This window comes from Girardinichthys multiradiatus, chromosome 7 (assembly GCF_021462225.1).
Source record: "Girardinichthys multiradiatus isolate DD_20200921_A chromosome 7, DD_fGirMul_XY1, whole genome shotgun sequence".
Classification (NCBI taxonomy): Eukaryota; Metazoa; Chordata; class Actinopteri; order Cyprinodontiformes; family Goodeidae; genus Girardinichthys; species Girardinichthys multiradiatus.
The window spans coordinates 2609060-2635043 of NC_061800.1; the positions used below are offsets into that span (position 1 = coordinate 2609060).

At 42.7% G+C, this 25984-nt stretch overlaps 1 protein-coding gene across 2 annotated transcripts; it reads right to left on the minus strand.

Annotated features, from left to right (window-relative positions):
• Positions 1–6: 6 nt before the first annotated feature.
• On the minus strand, positions 7–24653 carry ndufv3 (NADH:ubiquinone oxidoreductase subunit V3). Of its 2 annotated transcripts, none has more exons than XM_047369871.1 (4): positions 24496–24653; positions 7438–7540; positions 5101–6153; positions 7–261 (listed from the first exon to the last, which is right to left on the minus strand). In XM_047369871.1, the coding sequence occupies exons 1-4, from the start codon at positions 24538–24540 to the stop codon at positions 95–97; spliced, it is 1368 nt and encodes a 455-aa protein (XP_047225827.1). In that variant the 5' UTR covers positions 24541–24653; the 3' UTR covers positions 7–94. The 2 variants fall into 2 exon arrangements, with proteins under 2 accessions (XP_047225827.1, XP_047225826.1); XM_047369870.1 differs by having other exon boundaries at positions 5101–6156.
• Positions 24654–25984: the final 1331 nt, after the last annotated feature.

A 25984-nucleotide genomic window follows, 5' to 3' on the forward strand; every position in this document is an offset into this window, starting at 1 on the left:
AGCATCTGCATCAGGCAAAATACAGTTCTTTAATCACATCACACTTTGACACAGGTTTATATATCTGTTTATGCATACGCATACACTTGCTCGTCTAGTGTCTGGGTGAGGGTTTGCCGGAAGACGGCTGAGGGAGACGATACTTGGCCATCTCTACGTCCAGGTCTGCAAATGTGTAGCTGGTGTAGCTGTGGTGCTGGTAGTTCTTGTAAGTGCTGTTGTCAAAAGGCTCCTCAGGTTCTGGAGGGACTTCTGCTGGTTCTGTAGTAAGGTAAAAAGAATCCAATCAAGGAATATACATCTTCCTGCATTTCACACATAAAACATAAACCAGGTCAATAAAGTTGAAGCAGATTTTTTCTGTCACCCTAACTGCAAAACTGTTGCTATGAAAGCTATGAAACAGACAACATTTTTCATACGTCCTGACAAAGAAGCATACAGTACTGTATTTCCTTACATTTTCTACAATAGCGAGGCTTGTGTAGAGACACACTGGTGGGAAAGGTCTCAAGGCACTAACAGCATTACGAGAAAGCATGTAAATGTAAAATAAACTTAGCAAATAAAGACAACACCCACTAACAGAATTCACATAATAGTGATAGTGATCCAGTGCAGGACTGTAGAGTGTTTAAATGAAGTAGAGAAGCAGTGTCAGCATTGTGGTTGTTTTTTTCACGGTGTTGAAAGGGTAGTGAGATATATATGATATATATTACCAGTAAATATCGGTTATCGGCCATAACAGCGATATATACAGGGGTTGGACAATGAAACTGAAACACCTGTCATTTTAGTGTGGGAGGTTTCATAGCTAAATTGGACCAGCCTGGTAACCAGTCTTCATTGATTGCACATTGCACCAGTAAGAGCAGAGTGTGAAGGTTCAATTAGCTGGGTAAGAGCACAGTTTTGCTCAAAATATGGAAATGCACACAACATTATGGGTGACATACCACAGTTCAAAAGAGGACTAATTGTTGGTGCACGTCTTGCTGGCGCATCTGTGACCAAGACAGCAAGTCTTTGTGATGCATCAAGAGCCACGGTATCCAGGGTAATGTCAACATACCACCAAGAAGGACGAACCACATCCAACAGGATTAACTGTGGACGCAAGAAGAAGCTGTCTGAAAGGGATGTTCGGGTGCTAACCCGGATTGTTTGCCCAAATCATGGCAGAATTAAATGTGCACCTCAACTCTCCTGTTTCCACCAGAACTGTCTGTCAGGAGCTCCACAGGATCAATATACATGGCCGGTGTTGGGACCTACAGCCATGAATTTCAACATCAAAACTCCGGTACGAACATTTCTGGAACTTTCAAAATAAATGGTATTTAACTGACTTCCAGCACAACTCGGAAGGGAGAAGGGGGGTAGCAGAGGACTTCCCACGATGACACTGCCCGCATATAAGCCCCCACCTTTCTGCAAGTCTTGCTCTTCCACGCGGCCTTCCAGAGGGACCGGATAGGAGAGGAAAGCGCGCTGATGTCTTTTGCTGGCAAAAAGACAAATTCAACTGGATCCAAAGCCATACGATCATCGATCATACGCAAAGTTAAGTAGAATGAAATACTATCTGTGTATCCGGTATTTTCATTCATGAGCGGGGAAATTAAGGTGTAAGAGTTGCATATATTTTCTCTCCGAAGCTCCGCAGAAGCAAAACTGTGTCGAAGAGATCCCCGGCAGAGAAGCTGTTTCTACAAGTCTGAAGGACGGACTACGGCTTGCACCACCGTGTTACGGTAACGAACAGCCGCCCAGCTCTCCGGAGCTAACGCTATTGCTCACAGAGCGAACGCAGAGGTTAGCTGAAAGCCAACCGCTTGTTGACTGTGGACGTTTATTCGAACTTCATTGCCCTTGGACAACGTTTACTCACCATGGTCAGAGGTTAGGTTTGGGCAGATTAACAGATAGGTTTAGGATGAAATGATCTAAACTTTTTCATGTTATGAAGTTTGTTTTGTGGAACTCGGCTAGCATGCTATCTGTAGCACACAGGCCGGTTCGTGTTCTTTGTATGTTTTAAAGTTAAGATAAACTTTATTTAAAGGGTGGTTTTAACCAGAACATTGCTCATAACGTGCCGTCCGCGCTTATGCATTTGAACCCTTTTATTAACCTGGTATTTTAAAGGTATGTGTTGATTCTGGTGCTAAGCTATTAGCTTCTTTTGTTAGCCCAACGACTAGCCGGTAAGAACACGTGGCAGCACTAAGTAAACACCATTAAGCCCATTTCTCCAGAAAGATTTGGCTCTTTTCCAAAATACCCCTTTCATAATCTTTCTTCGAATATTATTTCAATAACTAAAGGCAGCTAATTAGACACCGATGTGAAATGGTCATCCAGAAGGTTTTATTCAGTAGATCATTATTTAAAACATTATTTTATTAAAATAATATTTTATCTGATCTTGCATTGTGAAGGGTGGTCTAAATGTTTGCTGATTATTGCCTAAGTTAGTTCCAAGACTAACTTAACTTCACTTCCCGATTCTTCAAGATAATCCTTGGTTCTCAAACATAAACATTGCATGGTAATGTTGCATCACTCTTTTGGTCATGATTTCCAATCATCTTTAATCAACTTGTTTATATTGTACATAGCCCATTAGTCTTCATTATTCTTTCATTCTGCTTGGTAGCAAGGAGCGCAAATCTTGGGCTGTGGACAATGTGAAACATGTATTGTTCTCTGATGAGTCCACCTTTACTGTTTTCCCCACATCCGGGAGAGTTACGGTGTGGAGAAGCCCCAAAGAAGCGTACCACCCAGACTGTTGCATGCCCAGAGTGAAGCATGGGGGTGGATCAGTGATGGTTTGGGCTGCCATATCATGGCATTCCCTTGGCCCAATACTTGTGCTAGATGGGCGCGTCACTGCCAAGGACTACCGAACCATTCTTGAGGACCCTGTGCATCCAATGGTTCAAACATTGTATCCTGAAGGCGGTGCCGTGTATCAGCATGACAATGCACCAATACACACAGCAAGACTGGTGAAAGATTGGTTTGATGAACATGAAAGTGAAGTTGAACATCTCCCATGGCCTGCACAGTCAACAGATCTAAATATTATTGAGCCACTTTGGGGTGTTTTGGAGGAGCGGGTCAGGAAACGTTTTCCTCCACCAGTATCACGTAGTGACCTGGCCACAATCCTGCAAGAAGAATGGCTTAAAATTCCTCTGACCACTGTGCAGGACTTGTATATGTCATTCCCAAGACGAATTGATGCTGTATTGGCTGCAAAAGGAAGCCCTACACCATACTAATAAATTATTGTGGTCTAAAACCAGGTGTTTCAGTTTCATTGTCCAACCCCTGTATATATACAGTACAGACCAAAAGTTTGGACAGACCTTCTCATTCAAAGAGTTTTCTTTATTTTCATGACTATGAATATTGTAGCTTCACACTGAAGGCATCAAAACTATGAATTAACACATATGGAATTATATACTGAACAAAAAAGTGTGAAACAACTGAAAATATGTCTTATATCCTAGGTTCTTAGAAGTAGCCACCTTTTGCTTTGATACTGCTCCGCACACTCTTGGCATTCTGTTGATGAGCTTCAAGAGGTAGTCACCTGAAATGGTTTTCCTACAGTCTTGAAGGAGTTCCCAGAGATGCTTAGCACTTGTTGGCCCTTTTGCTTTCACTCTGCGGTCCAATCTGTCCAAAGCACAGATTTCCATTGGTCTAATGTCCATTCCTTGTGTTCTTTACCCCAAACAAGTCTCTTCTGCTTGTTCCTTGTCCTCAGCAGTGGTTTCCTAGCAGCTATTTTACCACGAAGGCCTGATTCACACAGTCTCCTCTTAACAGTTGTTGTAGAGATGAGTCTGCTGCTAGAACTTTGTGTGGCATTGACCTGTTCTCTAATCTGAGCTGCTGTTAACCTGCGATTTCTGAGGCTGGTGACTCGGATTAACTTATTGTCCGCAGCATAGGTGACTCTTGGTCTTCCTTTCCTGGGGCGGTCCTCATGTGAGCCAGTTTCTTTGTAGCGCTTGATGGTTTTTGCGGCTGCACTTGGGGACACTTTCAAAGTTTTCCCAATTGTTCAGACTGACTGACCTTCATTTCTTAAAGTAATGATGGCCACTCGTTTTTCTTTACTTGGCTGCTTTTTTCTTGCCATAATACAAATTATAACAGTCTAGTCAGTAGGACTATCAGCTGTGTACTGTATCCACCTCCTGCACAAAACAACTGATGGTCCCAACCCCATGACAGGGCACACCTGTGAAGTGAAAACCATTCAGGTGACTATCTCTTGACGCTCATCAACAGAATGCCAAGAGTGTGCGGAGCAGTATCAAAGCAAAAGGTGGCTACTTTGAAGAACCTAGAATATAACACATATTTTCAGTTGGTTCACACTTTTTTGTTCAGTATATAATTCCACATGTGTTAATTCATAGTTTTGAAGCCTTCAGTGTGAAGCTACAATATTCATAGTCATGAAAATAAAGAAAACTCTTTGAATGAGAAGGTCTGTCCAAACCTTTGGTCTGTACTGTACATACATACATACATGTCTCAAACAATAGAAACGAACCAAAGAGAAATATCTTACAACAAGCAAATGTAACAAATAAAATTTGGGAGTAAAGATAGAAACAAAGCACAAACTGCAGAACATTTTGCAACATGATGAGGATCTGTGTAACTGTAGGCAACTTAGAATACCAGTCCGAAGACATCAGATTTATTGGGTCAAAAGGAGACAATTTTCGGTGGACACTGAAAACACAAACAGTAATCATGTTGTCATGTACTACAATGAACGTGATTCTATAAAAATCAAATGTGAAGAAGGAATGAAGCATAAAGTTAAGCAAGAAAATTCTGACATGCATGTAAATCAGTTTTATGCAAAATCAGCTAGCTGCCAGGAATGAGTTTGGAGGTTAGATGTCAAAGTGATAAAAGTTTAAAAATGCTACAAGTCAAACAGAATAAGAGGGAGCGGACATCTGCTAAAAGAATGTGTTCTTAGGGACAGACAGAAATGCATAGCCAATCTGCAAAGTTAAAGGTTTAAAGTGAGTGGCAGGGTGGTGTAGTGTATACCCTCAGGCTGTTCAGCAACGGTCTCTGCATGCAGCTTTTCTCCAGTAGCTTCCACTAGGACTTGGGCAGAGTCCACCAGCTTTTTTTCACTATGGGCAGAGCTGCCAACTTCAGCTGGATGATCAGCAGCTACATTAGCAGAGACTGTTTCTGACTCTACAGGCCCAATAGCAGTTTTTTCCCAGGATTCTTCACCAGCATCCCCAAGGCCTGTAAGTTCTGTAAGCAAATCTACTGCATTTCCAGGCGCATTTGGCCAGGCCTTTTTATGAGCTTCACTGTGCACTACAACTAGGGGTAGAGCTTCATACAGTGCATCAGTGATTGTAGGAGCAGCATCGGTTGGAAATTCTGAACTGGTAAGCTCACCTGCAGCCTTTGGAGCAGTGAGGATCTCAAAGCCCAAATCTTGAGAATTATCTCTAAAGGCCACTACTATGGATTGAGCTAATTCTGTCTCTGGCCTAGTAATGCCTTTAGTCACTCCAGTAACTATCAGCTCTTCAATCTCTCCCTTTTCTTGATGACTAGGTTGCTGTAACTCTGAAGAACAGCTTCTAGTTTCAGTTTCCACCTCTAACTTATCTTCAGGGTCGCATTCTGAATCTGTATCAGAGTCGCTGGACGATGAAGATGATAGCTCTTCGGCTGCTGAATCTCCAGGCTTAGAAGAGACCTTAGCTGTTTTTACAACATCATCTATGGTTACAGCAGGGGTCTCCTCTCCTGGTACTGAGCCTTTACCACTTGCCTCAACTGAAGCTTCTCCAGCTAGGAGAATTACTGGTAGAGCTTCATCAGCAAGAATGTGAGAAACTACTTCTTGGTGTCGATATGGATCAGGTGAAGCAGGGATAGCTACTGACTCTGACTCGGCTACAACAAATTTAGTGGCAGAAATGACAGATGCTGGAGCTATATCTGATGTGGCGGTGGAACTAATTGGCTCTTCAGTTACACCTAGGAAGGGTGACAAAATTCTAGGATCTGAAAATTTAACTGGAAAGGCGACTGCAGTCTTGTAAGCCCTCAGGGCTGCCCTCTCATCTTCACCTGCTGAGGAAAATATTTAAAATAATTTCCAAAACCAGAATCTCACACTTTTTATACATTTACTGGAAAATGACAAAAAACAAAAATATTACCAAAGGATATAAATTTGGCTTAATTTTTTTATTTATTGTATAGTATCCAGCAAATTACTAGTTTGATTATTAGCAGAGGTGCACAATATATTGAATCAGTCATCATCATAGTATCAGTGTATATGCAGACCATTGTATTTTAGACAGGAGTGCAGAGACAAGACAACATATTTATGCCAAGAAATAAGCTGAAATCTGAGAGCATTTAGAAAGACTCTTTGCCCCTATCAACGGCAGTTAAACTCTTCTAGTGGTCCAAATTGATGGCCTATAAAAAGGTTTCTCACTGCCAAGAAGCATGTCATGATGGGTCCAAGCAAACAGCTCTCTCAAGGTCCTTCAAAATATATTGTCACAAAACAAATGTAAAAACTTATGATTGTCCCAGTGACATCCATTGGGACCCTTTTTACCTTAAACTAGTAAGGAGTTGGTTCTTATAGCAAGATTTCTGGCAATTAGTTAATGACCCCAATCATAGAGCCAAGGAAACTCTCAGTTAGTTTCAGAAAAATAAAGCTTCTGCAGTTGCCCAGTTTATTCCCTGGCTTAATGCAATTGAAAATCTATGGAAAGATTTAAAAGTCAGAGTGCTTAGAAGAGACACCCAAAACATGAAGATTTGAAGAGAGCTTGTATGGAAAAATGAGTCAAAATAACACCTGAGCAATTTATAAGAGTGTACTATGCACAAGATGCATTGAAGCTGTTACTACCAACACATACTTTTCTCTTAAATACCAAAATAATTTTAAATGCAATCAAAATATTTTTTCCTTGTGTATAATTTATAGACAGTTTTTTCCTGTGTGTGAGAACTACTTGGGTTTTTACCAACATATGTTGTGAATTTTATGTCAATTAGCCTCATTAGAAGCATATTCAAAGAGTGTTTATGTGGTGATGTAGCGGGCCAAGTCTTTTGGTACAAGGGACTCGGCTTCGAATCCTTGTTGCTTTAGGATAGGCACCCGGTGTAAAAAAAAACTGCCAAGTCTTTGTGCAAGTTGTTACTTGCTGTGGTGCCCCTGAATAAGGGCGCTGCCAAAAAACGACTTCCTAGATATATATATAAAAATTTTAAAAAACTATTCATGTGTTCGCTTGTTTTCCCCGCTGAGCACATAAGCAGAAAGCAGTATAAGCAGTAATACATGTAAGCACCTAATACCAACAGAAGAAAAAGACTTACTCTTCTCTGGACTCTTTGTACTTTTCACTGCTTTTGCTGGCTCTTTAGCTTCAATGCAGAACCCAACAGTGGGGTGAAGCCTCAGAGTGCCCCAGCTATCGAACTGGAGAAACAAAAACACGAAAAAACAAACATGGGTATAACTGCTGTACAAAGAATTAAAAGGATGCACATGGCTGTTTTTGACAAAAACTCTAAAAAAATAAAAATAAAAATAAAATATGAGGCACCAGTTAGCTCAGTTAACTTTCAGATTAGAAATAATTACACCAAAAACATAACATTTCAAGCAATTTGTGTGCATTTAGCACAATTCAGCCTTATTTATTGTCAAAAACACCAGAAGACACATGGAGGCCTCAACAATTGCATACATGACTACATTTACACAGACCACAGTTTGTCAGACTTTATGTCTGACCAAGTGGTCAGCAGCACAGGAACACAGGAGACTGTACTTCCATCATTCATTTTTTACTCTGTACACCTCATATATCCAGTACAAGCCAGACTCCTGCCATAGACAGAACTACTCTGATGACTCTGCAGTTGTTGGGTGTATGAGAGATGCACAAGAGGCCGAGTACCTGGAGCAGTTGGAACACTTGTGGCATGGTGTGGGAAAAATCTAATCTTGTGAGTTCAAACAAAGGGGATAATGGTAGATTTCAGGAGAAACAACAATGGTTATTTGTGTTTTCACTAATAAAATAAGTTTCACAAATCATAAACTATGTTTGTTATATAATCTGACATGAATGTAGAAATTTTCAGTCCAGGTTTTAGGTTATCGCAAAAAGAACATTTGCCCCTTATATTAAGCAACAGAAATATTTGTGTGAATGCTTTATAGCCCCAAAGCAACGGAAAGTCAACACACCTTGAATGGGCCAGGTACAGAAACTGGCAAAAATCAGAGCAGAAAATCCTTAAACTGACATGTTTTCAAATCGTCGCCTCTCCTAAACAGTTCGAGGTAGAGACATGAGGCTTGTGCTGATTTATCTTCAGACCTTGCTGGCATTCACAATTAAAGAAATTCTTTAATAACTTTTACGGTTTTGTCATAAAAAAGGATTAAGAGTACCAAATTTGACCTTCCTAAAAAAAAAAAGCTTAAAAAAAAAAAGAAAAGTCAAAATGTTCGAGTTGTTGACACTGTCACATCTCCTAGACGGATTATTGTAGACACATGAAAATCTCCAGGATTGTTCACAAATGCCTGCTGATACCTACGGTCCAATATTCTTTTGGATACTTTTTTTTTTGGATATTTGTTATGGTTGAGATGCAAACGCATCCTCCATTTCTGCTACCTGTATGACCCCTTCTCTTTTCCAATGGTTATAATTAGTCTGACAGAGAGAGGTATCCCAATCATTGTGGTTTTTAGTATAATAATGACCATCAGTGGGACCCTTTGTGGGGTGCCTTGTGACGACATTGTTGTAAATAAGCGCTGTTTAACTAAATAATCTGAACTAAAACTATGTGTGTAGTTATGCTGCTATAGGCTTAGGCTGCTGGAGGACATAATGACCACTTTCACCCTCTTTCGCTACATTCTCACACTACTCTCCAATTTTGCATTATTTGCTGTTATTTCAGCTTTTAACTTTGTTGTCTATTTTCTCTTCCTAGAAGCTACACCTGGCCTGGCTCCGTGTCTACCTGTGACACCTTTCTGGAGAGGGGAATCGTCCGAGCTTCTGCTGGCAACAACTTAATGCTCACCCTCTACCGATGATCCACATGGCCCTGTCTTTTAGTGTTTAACCCTTTCTCTCTCCTAGACATGGCAATTGACTGAGCTTAACTGTAACTAACTGTATGTGCTCTCTTTCAGACTCTAACCTTGAAAACTGGCTCAGAGTTTATCTGTTCTTTCTTTCTAGATGAAATGACTAAAGGAGCTACCTCCATTAACATTTACTTTTCCTTCCCATAGAAAGCACTCCTGGATCAGTGCTTCTGTGACCTTTTTGTGTCTCTGTTCTCTCAAACCCCAGTCAGTCGTGGTAGATGGCCGCTCACACTGAGCCTGGTTCTGCTGGAGGTTTCTTCCTGTTAAAATTGAGTTTTTCCTCTCCGCTGTCGCTACATGCATGCTCACTATGAGGGAATGCTGCAAAGTCAACGGCAGTGACTGTCCACTGTAGGTTTGTTTCAGAGTAAAAAATCCGCTTCACCTTTTGACAAGGTCACACCTCCTAGACAGATTTTTGTAGAAACTTGAAAAGCTCCGTGATTGTTCAGCATAGCCTGCTGATTCATACAGTGCATGCATAATTTAAATCAAAAGTCCTTATAGTTTTCAAGTTAGATGAAGTTGTTTGAGAGCAAGTTTAAGCAGTTTTTACTTTTCTCCATTTTCCCTTTCACTTTACTGAGTGTTGTGCTTTTAATATATTTTCAACAAAAAAGATTGGCATTATCCTACCCCTGTCCGTTCTGATAAGAACGCTCCAAGAATGATATCGTTAGTCCTTATGGTTTCCGAGTTATGTGGAGTAGTTCGGGAGCATGCACCACCATGTTAAAACAGCGGGCCAGGATAAGACCAAAGTGACGTGCTGCGTTAATGAAAAACTGCAGGTGTCAGGTTACACTGACAGTCATTCCTCACTGCTTCCTTTATATCTGAATATCTTCCACTATATTTCTGTCTGTGATTCTGTATTTCCTCCTGCCTTTCTTCTCTCACTGCCCCCCCCCCCTCCGTGGCACACACACACACTGGTCCATGTTTTACTATCTTTTTGAGGACTTCGCAGTGACTTCTGTTCATTTTCACTCCTTTCTATGGCCTAAACCTGACCCTACCCCTAACCCTTTGGCCATCTTCATAGAAGGCAACTACATGGTGGACATTTTGTGTTGGGTACTTAAACAGTATGTGCTACTCTTCCAACACCTAGACAAACATTGATTAATCTTAAAGGGCAATTTCATATAGTTTTGCATATAGGCTGTTGTAAGCATTATAGACGGGCTAAGTTATTAGACAGCATGCTAGTGTTAGCCAACATGCTAATGTTAGCATTTAGGCTAAAATTAACATATAAGGCTAAATTAACATACTGAATGGAGTTAGATAATGTTAGCCAACACACTATTGTTAGCCAAAATGCTACGGTTAGCATTTTAGGTAGCATTAGCTTTTTAGCTAATTTAAGCTTATACACTGCTGTTATAATACTCTGTTTTAACCACAAGTAGTCTTGTGGTAACTTGAACTTGTTAAGGTGTTTTCTAGCTACTAGTCTTGCTATTTAAACAGATCAGAGAACTGATTATCTTTGCTAATGTTTCTGCTATTTCTTCCAATGTATCAGATTTCAGCAGATTATCTGCTGTCAACTTACTTTTTCCTGCTAGCTCTCAGTAGAGGAGTTTAGCATTTCCGACCATTGTGGTCCTTAATATTGTTGTAGTTGCTCGTGGGTTTTATCAACTTTTCCCTGCACTACTTCAGCAAAAACCTTCTCATTTCTCCTCGTCCCATGGCCAATCAGTGAACAGCAGTCTGTTCATGTCACAAGTAGTCCCAACTCAGCCCCAGTCGGACCTGCTCAGGAGCAGCGACTAAAAAACTAGGTACCAGTACAGAAAAAAATGAGTGGAGTCGAGTAGGGCCAAATCAAGCCAGTGGAAAATGGGCATATGTAGATCGTTCAGAACTTTTTTCTTTAATCGAACCATTTACTATCATTTAGTGAACTGACAATCTCTTTTTAGGTGACATAAGTTACAAATGTTTCATATTTTCTCCACTGACATGGAGAAAAAAACTCCCAGACTTTGTCATTGTTTTTGGGGATTATAACATCTCAAATTTCTCTAATGAACTACCTTGATACCTTGTTAGTTGCCCAACCTGAGATAAAAACACACTAGACCACTGTTACACAACTCTAAAAGATGCATACAGTGCCGTCTGTTGTGCAGGCTTAGGACTCTGATCACTGCCTGCATCATCCCATTATAACTTACAGGCAGAAACTGAAAAACTCTAAGCCTGTAGTTCAGACCGTTAGGAAGTGGGGTGTTGAGTCAAAGCAGATGCTACAGAACTGCCTTGATTGCAAAGAATGGAATGTTTTAAGGCTTCCGGTTCTGATTTAAACCAACTAACTGATGTAGTGAGTTCATACATCAGCTTCTGTGAGGACATGTGTGCAGACCAAGACCTTTTACACTTTTAATAACATTAACCCTTGGTTTTCTTCACATCTGAGGCAGCTGCATCAGACCAAAGATGAGGCATACCACAGTGGAGACCGGACACTGTATAAGCGAGCAAGAAAAAAACTGACAAAGGAGGTCATACTAGCAAAAAGATCCTACAATGAGAAAATAAAAAACAGCTTCTCAGCTAATGACGGTACTTCAGTGTGGAGGAGTTTGCAGACTATTACCAACTATAGGAGCCCTACACCGCATGCTGTGATGACACCCCGCCTGGCTGAGGATCTGAACCGTTTCTTCTGCAGGCGTCTGAATGGCAAATAAAGCTCCTGGTCCTGTTGTCTCCCCTCTCTGCCTAAAAACCTGTGCTGACCAACTAACCTCCATCTGCGCCTGCCCTGGCCAACTAACCTCTATCTGGAATGTTAGTGTTGCAATACCCATCATGTTGATCACACAAATTAATTAAATTCAGATTGTCCTCCTAAGCAGAGTGGTTCATTGTTGATGCTGCCGCCCGTAGCTGCGGCCGTAAGGTCTGCGGAGCCTGTCGCGGCGGCAATCCCCGAACCCGGTGGCGGACACTAGAGGCTGACATTTTTTCGGGAGTCCCACGGGAATCCCGCGGGACGGGAGACAGCATCAGTGAAGATCACGTGATTGGGACGGTACAGGATAAAAAATGAATGGGAGCAGAAGGGAGCGGGAGCTAACCAATAGGAGGGAAAATAAACTAGGATCAATTGTCTTTGGAAATGTAAAACTGAGACTTTGTTATAAACGTTAAGAAAAAAAAACTTGAATCGACGCCGCCATTGTGTAGTTTCTTTCCAAGAAGCCTATACTATAATGCGAGTCAAACGAACTACACAACCCACAAGCCAACAGTGCTTCTGATCAATGTTTTCCACCTGCGTTCAGAATGGAGGGAGCAAACGCAGGTGGAGAAGTGGACGTGGTAAAATTGGATTTGTAATGTAAAGTCAGAAATAAGGACTTATCTATTAAACTCATAGAGCTGACAGGAAAGTCGCAAATATTACCGAACTTCAGGAGAGTTGAATGTAGCGGTGTTAACACGCAGTCCGCTGCTTGTAAAACGTGTTTAGACGTAATCAAGTTCACCAGTGATTAAGGGACACTTGTAAGGCAGATTCTGGATTAAGTCAGCCCTGCCCTGCATCTCTTCATTCATCAAACCAAAAGTACCATCATGTGTCAAGTCTCATCTGACCAACAAAATTGCTGCATGTGCACTAAAGATTTAAGAGGTAAGGTACGGAAGCCCGTGAGGGGACATGGGGAAATTTATTTATTTTGCGTCCCCACGCAATACTTTTGCGTTCGGCATTTTGGAGCAACAGCACAGATTACAGATTAAAGTGTACCACTAATTACGTCATGTCGTCTTTAAAATTATACTTAATTATTCAGTGGCACATTTAATTGCATAATAGTCCATTTCATGATATAATGGTACATTTATTGTTTCTAATGATGTATTAAATAAATAAATGGTACCTTTAATTTAATGGCACATTTCTTTCATGTTACATTTACTTCACTTATGGGACATTCACAACATTTATTTATTTAATGATGATTTTATTGTATTAATTTTGTCCAGTTTGACCCTCCATTCTTGATGCCTGTATAGGAGGTCATGTCAGAATTTGAATCAGGTGAGCTGGAGCAGACACACATCTAAAACTTGCAGGGAAGTGGTCCCTGAGGACCAGGGCTGTGAACCATTGAGGTACAGTTTCTAAATTATGAAGGTAATGCCTTTTTGTCCTTTTGTTCAACACGTACAGTTCTCTTACTAGGTGCATTTTTCTTTCGTTTCAGCAACTTGAAACATAAAAGTGATGTCATTGTTCAAAGGAAACGATCACTTAATAAATAAGTAAAATACAACTAGGTACATTTTGTTTATTCAACTAAGATAGGCATGGTCTGTTTCCTTGTTTGATATTTTATTATTTCTTCATTATTATTCTTTTTACTTTAACTGGCCTTTACTACAGCTAAAAACAGGGACCTAACTGGTCCTTCAAAGAAAGAAATTGCCAAAAGACTAAATGAAGAAAACAAAAATGGGAATGGCACAGGAGTGGGAGTCGTTCTGAATGGGAGCGGGATGGGAGTGGGAGTCAATTTACCAGGAGTGGGACGGGACAGGATTTTTTTCGTTATGCTGGCCTGGGATTGGGATGGGACAAGACATTTTTCTGTGGGAGCGGGATGGGACAGGAGAGAAAATCCACTCCCGTGTCACCCTCTAGTGGACACCGGCAGTCAAGCTGAAGAAGGAGTCCTATCGGCTGTGGTTGGCTTGTGGGACTCCTGAGGCGGCTGACGGGTACCGTGAGGCCAAGCGTGCCGCGGCCCGGGCGGTGGCAGAGGCAAAAACCCGGGCCTGGGAGTTTGGTAAGGCCATAGAGAAGGACTACCGGTTGGCCTCGAAGCAATTCTGGCAAACTGTCCGGCGCCTCAGGAGGGCGAAGCAGTGCTTCACCAACACTGTTTACAGTGGGGGTGGGGAGCTGCTGACCTCGACTGGGGTCATTATCGGGTGGTGGAAGGAGTACTTCGGGGATCTCCTCAATCCTGCCATCACGTATTCTATGGTGGAAACAGAGGCTGGGGACTCGGAGTTGGATTCTTTCATCACTCAGGCTGAAGTCACCGAGGTGGTTAATAAGCTCCGCGGTGGCAGGGCTTCGGGGGTTGATGAGATCCGCCCTGAGTACCTCAGGTCTCTGGATGTTGTGGGGCTGTCATGGTTGACACGCCTCTACAACATTGCGTGGCGGTTGGGGACAGTGCCTCTGGACTGGCAGACCGGGGTGGTGGTCCCCCTTCATAAGAAGGGTGACAGGAGGCTAAGGATCACACTCCTCGGCCTCGCTGGTAAGGCCTACGCCAAGGTATTGGAGAGGAGTGTCCGGCCGATAGTCAAACCTCGGCTTCAGCAGGAGCAGTGGGGTTTTCGTCCCGGCCGTGGAACACTGGACCAGCTCTATACCCTCTACAGGGTACTCGAGCGTTCATGGGAGTTTGTCGAACCGGTCCACATGTGTTTTGTGGACCTGGAGAAAGGATTTGACTGTGTACCTCGTGATGCCCTGTAGGGGGTGCTCCAGGAGTATGGAATCGGGGGCCCTTTACTAGGGGTCATCCGGTCTCTGTACAAGCGGAGCAGGAGTTTGGTTCGCATTGCTGGCACTAAGTCGGACCTGTTCCCGGTGCATGTTGGACTCCGGCAGGGCTGCCCTTTGTCACCGGTCCTGTTCATAACTTTTATGGACAGGATTTCTAGTGGTTTTTAGTATAACAATGGCCATCAGTGGGCTGGACAAACTGTCTACGTTTAAGGTTAGGCTTAAAACTTTCCTTTTTGATAAAGCTTATAATTAGAGTGGCTTAGGTTATCCTGAGCTATCTCTGTAGTTATGCTGCTATAGGCTTAGGCTGCTGGAGGACATAATGACCACTTTCACCCTCTTCGGTACATTCTCACACTACTCTCCAATTTTGCATTATTTGCTGTTATATCAGCTTTTAACTTTGTTCTCTCTCTTTTCTCTTCCTAGAAGCTACACCTGGCCTGAGTCTGTGTCTACCTGTGACACCTTTCTGGAGAGGGGCATCGTCCAAGCTTCTGCTGGCAACAACTTATTGCTCACCCTCTACCGATGATCCACATGGCCCTGTCTTTCAGTGTTTAACCCTTTCTCTCTCCTAGACATGGCAATTGACTGAGCTTTTACTGTGACTAACTCTATGTGCTTTCTTTCAGACTCTAACCTTGAAAACTGGCTCAGAGTTTATATGTTCTTTCTTTCTAGGTGAAACGACTAAAGGAGCTACATCCATTAACATTTACTTTTCCTTCCCATAGAAAGCACTCCTGGATCAGTGCTTCTTTGTTCTCTTTGTGTCTCTGCTCTGTTCTCTCAAACCCCTGTCGGTGGTGGCATATGGTCGCTCACACTGAGCCTGGTACTGCTGGAGGTTTCTTCCTGTTAAAAAGGGAGTTTTTCCTCTCCACTGTCACTACATGCATGCTCAGTATGAGGGATCGCTGCAAAGTCAACGCCAGTGACTGTCCACTGTCTCTACATGCTCATCCGGGAGGAGGGAATGCTGCAAGTCACTGATTGGATGCAATCTGCTGGGTTTCCTTAGATACAAAAACTTTTTATCCAATTTGAATAAATAACTGAATCTGACTGCACTGTTCAATGGTTAAGATTAATTGGAATGTATGTACCTGACTTTTGTGAAGTGCCTTGAGACAACATGTTGTGAATTGGAGCTATATAAATAAACTGAATTGAAACTGAATTAGCTGGGCTTTTACTGTGACTAACTATGTGCTCCCTTTCATACTTCAGACTTGAAAACTGGCAGATTTCATCTGCTTGGCAAGTGAATGCTCTGTAATTCAGTTGGTAAAGGTTAAACAGAACAATAGCTTATAACTGGACCTTACCTAAATGTAACTGTGTTTTTATATTTCATATTGATTTGATGTCCTTCTTGTGCCTGCTGTGTTGCACGTAGGCCCAAATCTACTGCACACACAAACTTAGTTTTTTGTGCGGGATGTTGAATAAACGTGGTGTCGAGAATACGACTTAAATTATCTGACAAATCACACTGACTTTGTCTCTGCCATGCTAATGCTCCCCATTTTGCAGCTGCAACAGTATTGCTTTTTTTCTTAAATACTGTATGTGCTGATATTTCCCATATGCCTTAATTAATATTTCTAATTGCATTGGCGAGAAATATGCACTTTGAGGCTTTATATTTCCTCTCATTGCCATGGTGAATTGTGTTATCTGCCTTCCACTTATGACGACTTCTTATCTATTTACTCACACTCTACTTAAATCCACGCGAATCTGACACAGAGTTAAGTAACCCAATTGTTTCCCCGTGTTCTGAAACTGAAAATCCTGAGAATCACAGAGCAGAGTAGGTCTACGCAGGGTATATGCTTTCTAGTCGGAGCTTGTTAACCTCGTTTTCTGAAACGGGGCCTAGATGTGGAAATAAGAAATTTTACTAACATAAAATCAGCTGTTACAAATTCCTTACTCCAAAATATTATATTTAATATTATGTATTTGAAAATAAAGACAAAAATAACTGCGTTTCTTCACTATTTAATTAATACAACTAATATTGCCATCCAGCCAATATGTGTTTCAAGCTTTTTAAGGTTGAAATCTTATGACTGGGCCTGTTTACAGACCATCTCACTGTAAACAGGTTCAAACCTAGATAGCACCCGTTTACATCGAGGGGGTCTACAAATAGATGAAGTTGAGATGATCTGCTTTTTAAAAAAAAACATCTTGTCTTTTTAGATCTAATCTGCATTATTCAGAAGCTGAGCATAGACTAATTGGAACACCTGGGCCTGATGTCTACAGAATTCTATAGCTAACCTATATCTCTACTCTACTTAATTTTTCTTTTTTTTTTTCAATTTATACAGAACAACAAGAGCTTTTTTCACTCATACTCATACTCGCCGTCTTCCGCTTATCCGGGACCGGGTCGCGGGGGCAGCAGACTCAGCAGTGACGCCCAGACGTCCCTCTCCCCAGACACCTCCTCCAGCTCCTCCGGGTGTAGCCCAAGGCGTTCCCAGGCCAGCTGAGAGACATAGTCCCTCCAGCGTGTCCTGGAGGTATAGATGCCCGAGCCACCTCAACTGGCTCCTCTCAATGTGGAGGAGCAGCGGCTCTACTCCGAGCCCCTCCCGGATGGCCGAGCTCCTCACCCTATCTCTAAGGGAGTGCCCGGCCACCCTACGGACGAAGCTCATTTCAGCCACTTGTATCCGGGACCCAAAGTTCAGCCGCTTGTATCATGACCCAAAGTTCATGGCCATAGGTGAGGGTAGGAACGTAGACCGACCGGTAAATTGAGAGCTTTGCTTTTCGGCTTAGCTCTCTCTTCACCACAACGGACCGGCACAGTGCCCCCATTACTGCGGCAGTCGCACCGATCCGTCTGTCGATCTCCCGCTCCATTTTTCCCCCACTCATGAACAAGACCCCGAAATACTTAAACTCCTCCACTTGAGGCAGGAACTCCCCTCCAACCTGAAGAGGACAAGCCACCCTTTTCCGGTCGAGTACCATGGCCTCAGACTTGGAGGAGCTGATCTTCATCCCAGCCGCTTCACACTCGGCTGCGAACTGCCACAGCGCATGCTGTAGGTCTTGGCTAGAGGGGGCCAGCAGGACCACGTCATCTGCAAAAAGAAGAGACGAAATCCACTGGTCCCCAAACCAGACACCCTCCGGCCCTTGGCTGCGTCTAGAAATTCTGTCCATAAAAGTTATGAATAGGACCGGTGACAAAGGGCAGCCCTGCCGGCAATGCGGACCAAACTCCCGCTCCGCTCGTACAGGGACCGGATGGCCCCTAATAAAGGGCCCCCGATTCCATACTCCTGGAGCACCCCCCACAGGGCATCACGAGGGACACAGTCGAATGCCTTCTCCAGGTCCACAAAACACATGTGAACCGGTTGGGCAAAGTCTCATGAACCCTCGAGCACCCTGTAGAGAGTATAGAGCTGGTCCAGTGTTCCATGGCCGGGACGAAAACCACACTGCTCCTCCTGAAGCCGAGGTACGACTATCGGCTGGACTCTCCTCTCCAATACCCTGGCATAGGCCTTACCAGAGAGGCTGAGGAGTGTGATCCCCCTGTAGTTGGAACACACCCTCCGGTCCCCCTTCTTATAAAGGGGGACCACCACCCCAGTCTGCCAGTCCAGAGGCACTGTCCCCGACCGCCACGCAATGTTGAAGAGGCGTGTCAACCATGACAGCCCTACAACATCCAGACACTTGAGGTAATCAGGGCGGATCTCATCCACCGCCGAAGCCTTGCCACCGCGGAGCTTTTTAACCACCTCGGTGACTTCAGCCTGGGTGATGAAAGAGTCCAACCCCGAGTCCCTGTTTCCACCACGGAATGCGTGATGGCAGGATTGAGGAGATCCTCGAAGTACTCCTTCCACCGCCCGATAATGTCCTCAGTCGAGGTCAGCAGCCTCCCACCCCCACTATAAACAGTGTTGGCGAAGCACTGCTTCCCCCTCCTGAGGCGCCGGACGGTTTGCCAGAATCGCTTCGAGGCCAACCGGTATTCCTTCTCCATGGCCTCACCGAACTCCTCCCAGACCCGAGTTTTTGCCTGTGCCACAGCCCGGGCCGCAGCATGCTTGGCCTCACGGTACCCGTCAGCCGCCTCAGGAGTCCCACAAGCCAACCACAGCCGATAGGACTTCTTCTTCAGCTTGACAGCGTCCCTTACTGCTGGTGTCCACCACCGGGTTCTGGGATTGCCGCCGTGACAGGCAACGCAGACCTTACGGCCGCAGCTACGGGCAGCAGCATCGACAATAGATGCAGAGAACATGGTCCACTCGGACTCTATGTCTCCAGAGCTTTGATTCCTCGGAATCTGGTCAAAGCTCTCCCGGAGGTGGGAGTTGAATACATCCCTGGCCAAGGGCTCCACCAGGCGTTCCCAGCAGACCCTCACTATGCGCTTGGGCCAGCCAAGTCTGTCCGCTTTCTCCTCCTCCAGCGGATCCAACTCACCACCTGGTGGTGATCAGTGGACAGCTCAGCCCCTCTCTTCACCCGAGTCTCCAAAACAGAGACGAGAGTCAGAGACCTATCCCCAACCCGAAGGCGCAGGGATACGACCCTCCACTGTGGTAAACCCCAACACAAGACGGCTGAGCTGGGGGGCAACAAGCAAACCCACACCAGCCCGCCGCCTCTCCCCGTGGGCCACTCCAGAGTAGAAGAGAGTCCAATCCCTCTCAAGGAGATGGGTTCCAGAGCCCACGCTGTGTGTGGAGGCGAGCCCGACTATTTCTAGTCGATATCTCTCGACCTCCCGCACAAGCTCAGGCTCTTTCCCCCCTGGCGAGGTGACATTCCACGTCCCTAGAGCCAGCCTAAGCATCCGGGGATCGGGCCGCTGAGGTCTCCACCTTCGTCCACCACCTTCGTCCGCCACCCAATCCTCTTTGCACCGGTCCCTCACGGTTCCCCCTGCAGGTGGTGGGCCCACTGGGGGATGGCCTCGCGTCTCTCGTTCGGGCTTGGCCCGGCCGGGTCCCGCGAGGAGCAACCCGGCCACCAGGCGCTCTCCAGCGAGACATGTTGGTGGAATCTGGGGAGGACTGTCTTCAAATTGGAGTGGTTGAAGTCACCAGGAACAATAAATGCAGCCTCAGGATGTTTGGTCTGGTGTTTGCCAATGGCTGCATAAAGTTCTTTCATAGCCAGCTTAGCATCAGCATCCGGGGGGATATATACTGCAGTGAGTATCTACCCGTAGGTAGATTTGTTTTGCAGTGGTTTAAAACATATACATACCCACATATGCTGTAAAAAGTAAAAACATCAACTTACCTAGAACAATTTGCAGATAGGAATGCTCAAGGTGCTTGAGGCTCCACAAGTCAAAACACAGCAGCACACATAAGAAAGCCAGACTTTAAAATTAAAAACCAGACTGTACACAGCCCAGTAAACATACTGGGGCTGTGATTAACGTTTCCTTGCAAGAAATATGAAATCCATCAAAATCCCTTTAAAATCCATTGAGTGTGTCAGCATCATTTCAGTAACAGCAGTAGGAACAAAGCTGTTTTAGGAACAAAGCTGTTTGGTTCCCATTTAGGGACCAAGAACCTCTGTCCGGAGGGAAGAAGCTGGAACTCCCTGTGAAGGGGATTAAAGTCATCTTTTGATAGAGAAGAAGCTATCCGCTGTACTTGCCTGATGTACAGGGATGCAACTGACTGTTGGGACTCTCTAATCAGTCTAGAAAACAGTTTAACAATCTGCTGCAGGGGGGCTCCTCTCTTTCAAGGTTGCATGACCAAACGATGACAGTAGAGAAAAAGATAAAACCGATTCAATAAGAGCACAATAAAACACGCTGGTGGGCCTTTTTGTAAACAGTTTCACAGTTTGCTTCAAAGTAAAATTTTTCACCTAAAGTGGTCCCAAGATATTTATGTCTGCACACTCTCAATGGCTTGGCCTTTAAGTAAAGTGACTTGTGCTTTAATGCATCTGTCGGCCACATTTTGGAGGAGTCTTCGTCATTTCACAATGACGTAATTGGCCTAAAATGCAGCCTTCAAAGGATGCAGCCCCCAAACCCTAATCCCATCTTGGCGCACTACCGTGTCAAAGTGACTTTTTTACCACCTTCAAAGTCCAATTTAATGGCCTACAGCACCCTCTGCTTGTTGTCTTGGATGAATACATTGCATATGTGCAACTTAATTTACACAGGTTGTAATCTGTCTTGAGTGGGTCCCTGTGAAATACCAAATTGATCAGGACAGAAATGGGATCTGTAAATAGATGCAGCCAGAACCTGAAAAACCAGCCTAACACCTCAGCCTATTTAGCAGGGTTGGATGGTCTAGAGAATCAAAAGCTGAAGTCAGGTCTAACATAAGCAGCACATAACATTTACCTGCATTACTCTGCATCAAAATATAATTTGTTACTCTAAGAAAGCTGTTTCAGTTAAGTGGGACTTACAAAAACCTGACTGAATCCATAAAGCTGTATGGATCAAGAACAGTAGTTAACTGCCTAACCACAACCTTCTCTAAAATCTTAGCCAGGAAAGGGAGCTTTGAGATGGATCTGTAACTGCTCTTTAGCAGTTAGAAGGATCCAAATTAAAATTTGTTAAAAGCTGGTGAATGACAGCACTCTTCAGACAAACGGGTACCTGACCAGAAGCTAAAGAAGCATTTACAATGAAATGTACAGAAGGACCAATGCATTAAAAACACTCTTAACCAAGCAGGCTGGTAGAATGTCCAGAGAGAAGGAAGATACCTTCATGGAACATTATGGAAAACCCTGAGCTGAGACTGTCGTACAACAACAGTGTCAGACAACAGTCAGAGGCTTCTTCAGATCTGATGTAAAACAGACTGCTAAAGGAGATCCTTTCTGCCCACAGCCATCAACGTCTACAATGGCTCTTTGAAGAAACCTGTATAAAATGAGCTACAACAATTAATTTCCCTTTGGGATGAATAAAGTATTTTTGAATTGAATTTGATTTGAATTAGCCGGCTCAGGTAGGGACACTGGCTGAAAACGGTCTACAAATAACAGGCGGAGCTGGAGGGGGAATTGGCAACCCCGTAGTAGGTGGAGAAATATTATTTCTCACCTTAGTGACTTTATAAAAAAAGAAAGTAAAAGCTAGCAATCCTGATATGAAAAAAATCAAGCACATAGTGGAGCAGGCATGGTGATAACTGATGGGGTTAAAAACAGAGTTGCCTTTGCTCCTAGCAATCACATCAGAAAAAATAGGGGAGTTTGAAACAGGTAGTGATGTAATTTTAACAGGGCAGATACTGTCTAAAGTAGAGAGACAATATTCATTAAATGATCAGTCAGAGAATCTACATCACTAAAAGAAGACAAGAAGGGATTAAAATCCGAAACAAAAAAGTCAACTGTCGAGGAATTTAAATAGCAAGAGGTAACCATACGGCGAGCTGAAAACTGTGAAAGAGTTTTAAATAAATTCTAAATAATACAGTCTGACATGAGAAATGTCCATTTTAGATATGATTAATCTATCCTTAGTAAACTGATATGTACCACTGGCTTTTAAGGTAGCTGTAATTAAACCTTTACTTAAGAAACCTTTGCTGGATCAAGATGATTTACTGAATTACTGACCTATATCCTATCTTCTGTTTTTTATCTAAAATTCTAAAGAAAATAGTTGCTAATAAACTGTGTGAGCATTTACACAGCAATTCTTCTCTCCAATTTTGCATTATTTGCTGTTATTTCAGTTTTTAACTTTATGATCCCTCTCATTTTTTTTTTCTCTCTTTCTAGAAGCTACATCTGACCAGACTCTTTGTTTAGCTGTGGCAACTTCCTGGAGGGGGACATCGGCCAAGCTGCTGCTAACAACTTCATGCTCAACTTAAATACATGATCCACTTGGCCCTGTCTTTCAGTGTTTAACCCTTTCGCTCTCCTAGACATGGCAATTGACTGAGCTTTTACTGTAACTAACTATGTGCTCTCTTTCAGACTCTAAACTTGAAAACTGGCTCAGGGCTCATCTACTTAGCTGTTTCTCTCATAGATTAAGCCTCTAAAGGAGCTACAACCAGTATTGTTTCACTTTTCTTTCCTATAGAAAGTACTATGGGATCAGTGCTTCTGTGTTCTTTGTGTCTGTAGGTTTTATTAGACAGAAAACCTTTTAACCAATTTGAATAATAAACTGAATCTGACTGCACTGTTTGATAGTTAGGATTAATTGGAATGCATGTACCAGACTTGAAATCTGCATGATTCGATTGCACTGACTTTATAAAGTGCCTTGAGACGACATGTGTTGTGAGTGTATTGTGGACTTTCACTGCCCCCCTTCACCATCTTCACAATCACCATCCTAACCATCCTCAATACCACAGTGGATCACTTTCAGTTCCTTGGAACCAAAGTTTCTCGAGACCTGAGGTGGTGTTCACACATAGACACTGTTCGGGAAAAGGCCCTACTTCCTGAAGTACAACCTTCTACAGGAGCTTCAGGTCATCTTCTACACTGCCATTATTCAATATCCCGTGTTTGTACATCACTGAGTGGTTTGGCTATCCCTCAAAACAGGACAGGTCCAAACCATAATGAACAATCAGCCTCTGCAGAAGGAATCATTGGGGCTGATCTTCCCTCCATCTAGGACCTATACAGGTCTAGGGTCAAAAAAAGAGCAGCTAACATCTCTGCAGATCCCTCACACAAACTGTTTAGACTTTTACCTCCAGGTTGCCACTGAAGATGGCTATTCGCAAAGACCAGCCACCACAGACATTATTTTTTGATGAACACAATGAACATTTTAAAGCCTGAGTAGTCCGCAATTCTGCTGTGAAACAAAATAACCATATTTGCACTACCACAACATGCCTTTTTCTTTTTTTCTATAAGAAAATGGCTGTACATACACATACATGTACACACTGTTCCTTCATCTTTATTGTATTTCATCTAAAGTTTACATATTTACACCAGTTGTCTCTACGCAGTGAAAGCTTGAAACAAAAGTCAAATTTCATGTTTGTTGAATGAATCTTGGCCAATAAAGCTCATTCTGATATGTGGGAAAATAAATAAATTAGTTAATTAATAAAATAATCAGGTCATCAATCAAGAATTCAGTCGATTAGTCAACCAACCATCAATCAATTAACTAACCAACCCCCCCTAACCAACACAATAAAATATGTATTCTAATTTGTCTACACTTAAGTAGGCCCCAAAAGTAGGAATATAAATATTTTAGGAATTATTGTGGGCTCTTGGAAGAAAAGAAAAACTAAAAAAAACATAACTGGATTTTTTTAAAACAATAATAATCTGAAATATGATACTGACAGGTAAAGAAATGCTTGTTGAGAATTAAAGAAAAAGACAGCTGGCAAAGGAGCAGCTGGCGGAGTGTAAAATGTTTTAAAAGATTCACTGTAATAATAAAAGCGATCACAGCTTTTATGTAAAACCAAATATTAAATTGTTTGAAGATAGGTTTGTTTGGGGGATTTTCTCTTTAAATTAATTAAACAATTCTTTTGTCCATTTTACTTGTTTATTTTTTTCCGGGGGTTTGGGGTCAGGAACACAATCGTCACAATAACAGCTTTTCAGAACGTGCTTTAACAAGGCCTCGCCTTATGTCTGTAATGATCTGCCATCGACACAGACTATAGTTTAAAGGCTTTAGTAACAGCTGAACAAATATTACCTTGAGTGAACCAAGTCGACCTGAACGCAGCAACCAGGCAGCCATTTTGTGTTCCAATTGCGCTGTTCCGCAGGTACTGCTCGGGTGATCAGAGCTGCTCGGGGTCCTGCGCCGGCCGATGACGTCACAAAACGAGAACGCCGGTCGGACAAAATACGTTCCTCCCCTTTTCATAAGGACACGCTACATGCCCAAATTTTTGAGGTTTAAAAATATTGTTAAGCGCTAGGCCATTTTTTATTTAGTAAGGAAGTTAAAGCCAATTTTATTTTGTTACAAGAGACACATTCTAATAAGGACAATGAAAGATTCTGGAAGCAACAATGGGGAGACTATCGTGTACTCACATGGAACCTCTCACTCGGCAGGAGTGATGAGTTTGTTTAACAGAAACGCAGGGAAAATTATTGATCATAAAAGCGATGATAATGGTCACTGGCTTATGGTTGTGGCAGAGATATTTAATCTGAAATTCATTTTGATCAATATATATGGATAAAATAATAGAAATATGTTTTTCAAATTATCACAGGATGCGGGAAAATAGAGTCACATATGGTACCGAAAACATGATAACGGGGCGATTTTAACATAAATCCTAACTCCTGGCTTGACTGGAAGCCACCCAAAGGTTTACAACCAGTTTACAATGACTTTATTAACAAGTTTTGTTTATCCAACAACCTGGTATATTATTAGAGAATAACAAACCCTATTACAATCAATTTTACATTACTCCAGCTGATAAAACTTATGTTCAAGGTTAAACTACTGGCTTTTGTCTCAAAGTGTAACGAATCTAGCTTCAAAGTGTGATATTGGATCATCATCTCTTATTGATCGTAGTCTCATTGATTTGTCATTGACAATAATCAAGCAAAAACAAAAATCAAACAATATTTGGAAATTTACCAATGCTCTGAAACTAAATGAAGGATTTTGTCCTCAGGTAAAATTAATATGTCTTTATATTAAAAACATGGATCTGTCACATATAAGTAAATGGGAATATTGAAATTGCAAAGAAAGTTTCAGACACACGTACATCTAAACAAAAAGTATTCTTTGAAAAGATACAGGGGTTGGACAATGAAACTGAAACACCTGGTTTTAGACCACAATAATTTATTAGTATGGTGTAGGGCCTCCTTTTGCGGCCAATACAGCGTCAATTCGTCTTGGGAATGACATATACAAGTCCTGCACAGTGGTCAGAGGGATTTTAAGCCATTCTTCTTGCAGGATAGTGGCCAGGTCACTACGTGATACTGGTGGAGGAAAACGTTTCCTGACTCGCTCCTCCAAAACACCCCAAAGTGGCTCAATAATATTTAGATCTGGTGATTGTGCAGGCCATGGGAGATGTTCAACTTCACTTTCATGTTCATCAAACCAATCTTTCACCAGTCTTGCTGTGTGTATTGGTGCATTGTCATCCTGATACATGGCACCGCCTTCAGGATACAATGTTTGAACCACTGGATGCACG

What these genes read in the sequence shown, in the direction of transcription:
- ndufv3 (XM_047369870.1), bottom strand. Translation starts at nt 24,540, where the DNA reads ATGGCTGCCTGGTTGCTGCGTTCAGGTCGACTTGGTTCACTCAAG. An exon ending in GTCGACTTGGTTCACTCAAG is followed by an intron (nt 7,541 to 24,495) that starts GTAATATTTGTT and finishes TTGTTTCTCCAG; the next exon opens with TTCGATAGCTGGGGCACTCT. An exon ending in CGTTGCTGAACAGCCTGAGG is followed by an intron (nt 262 to 5,100) that starts GTATACACTACA and finishes ACCTTACTACAG; the next exon opens with AACCAGCAGAAGTCCCTCCA.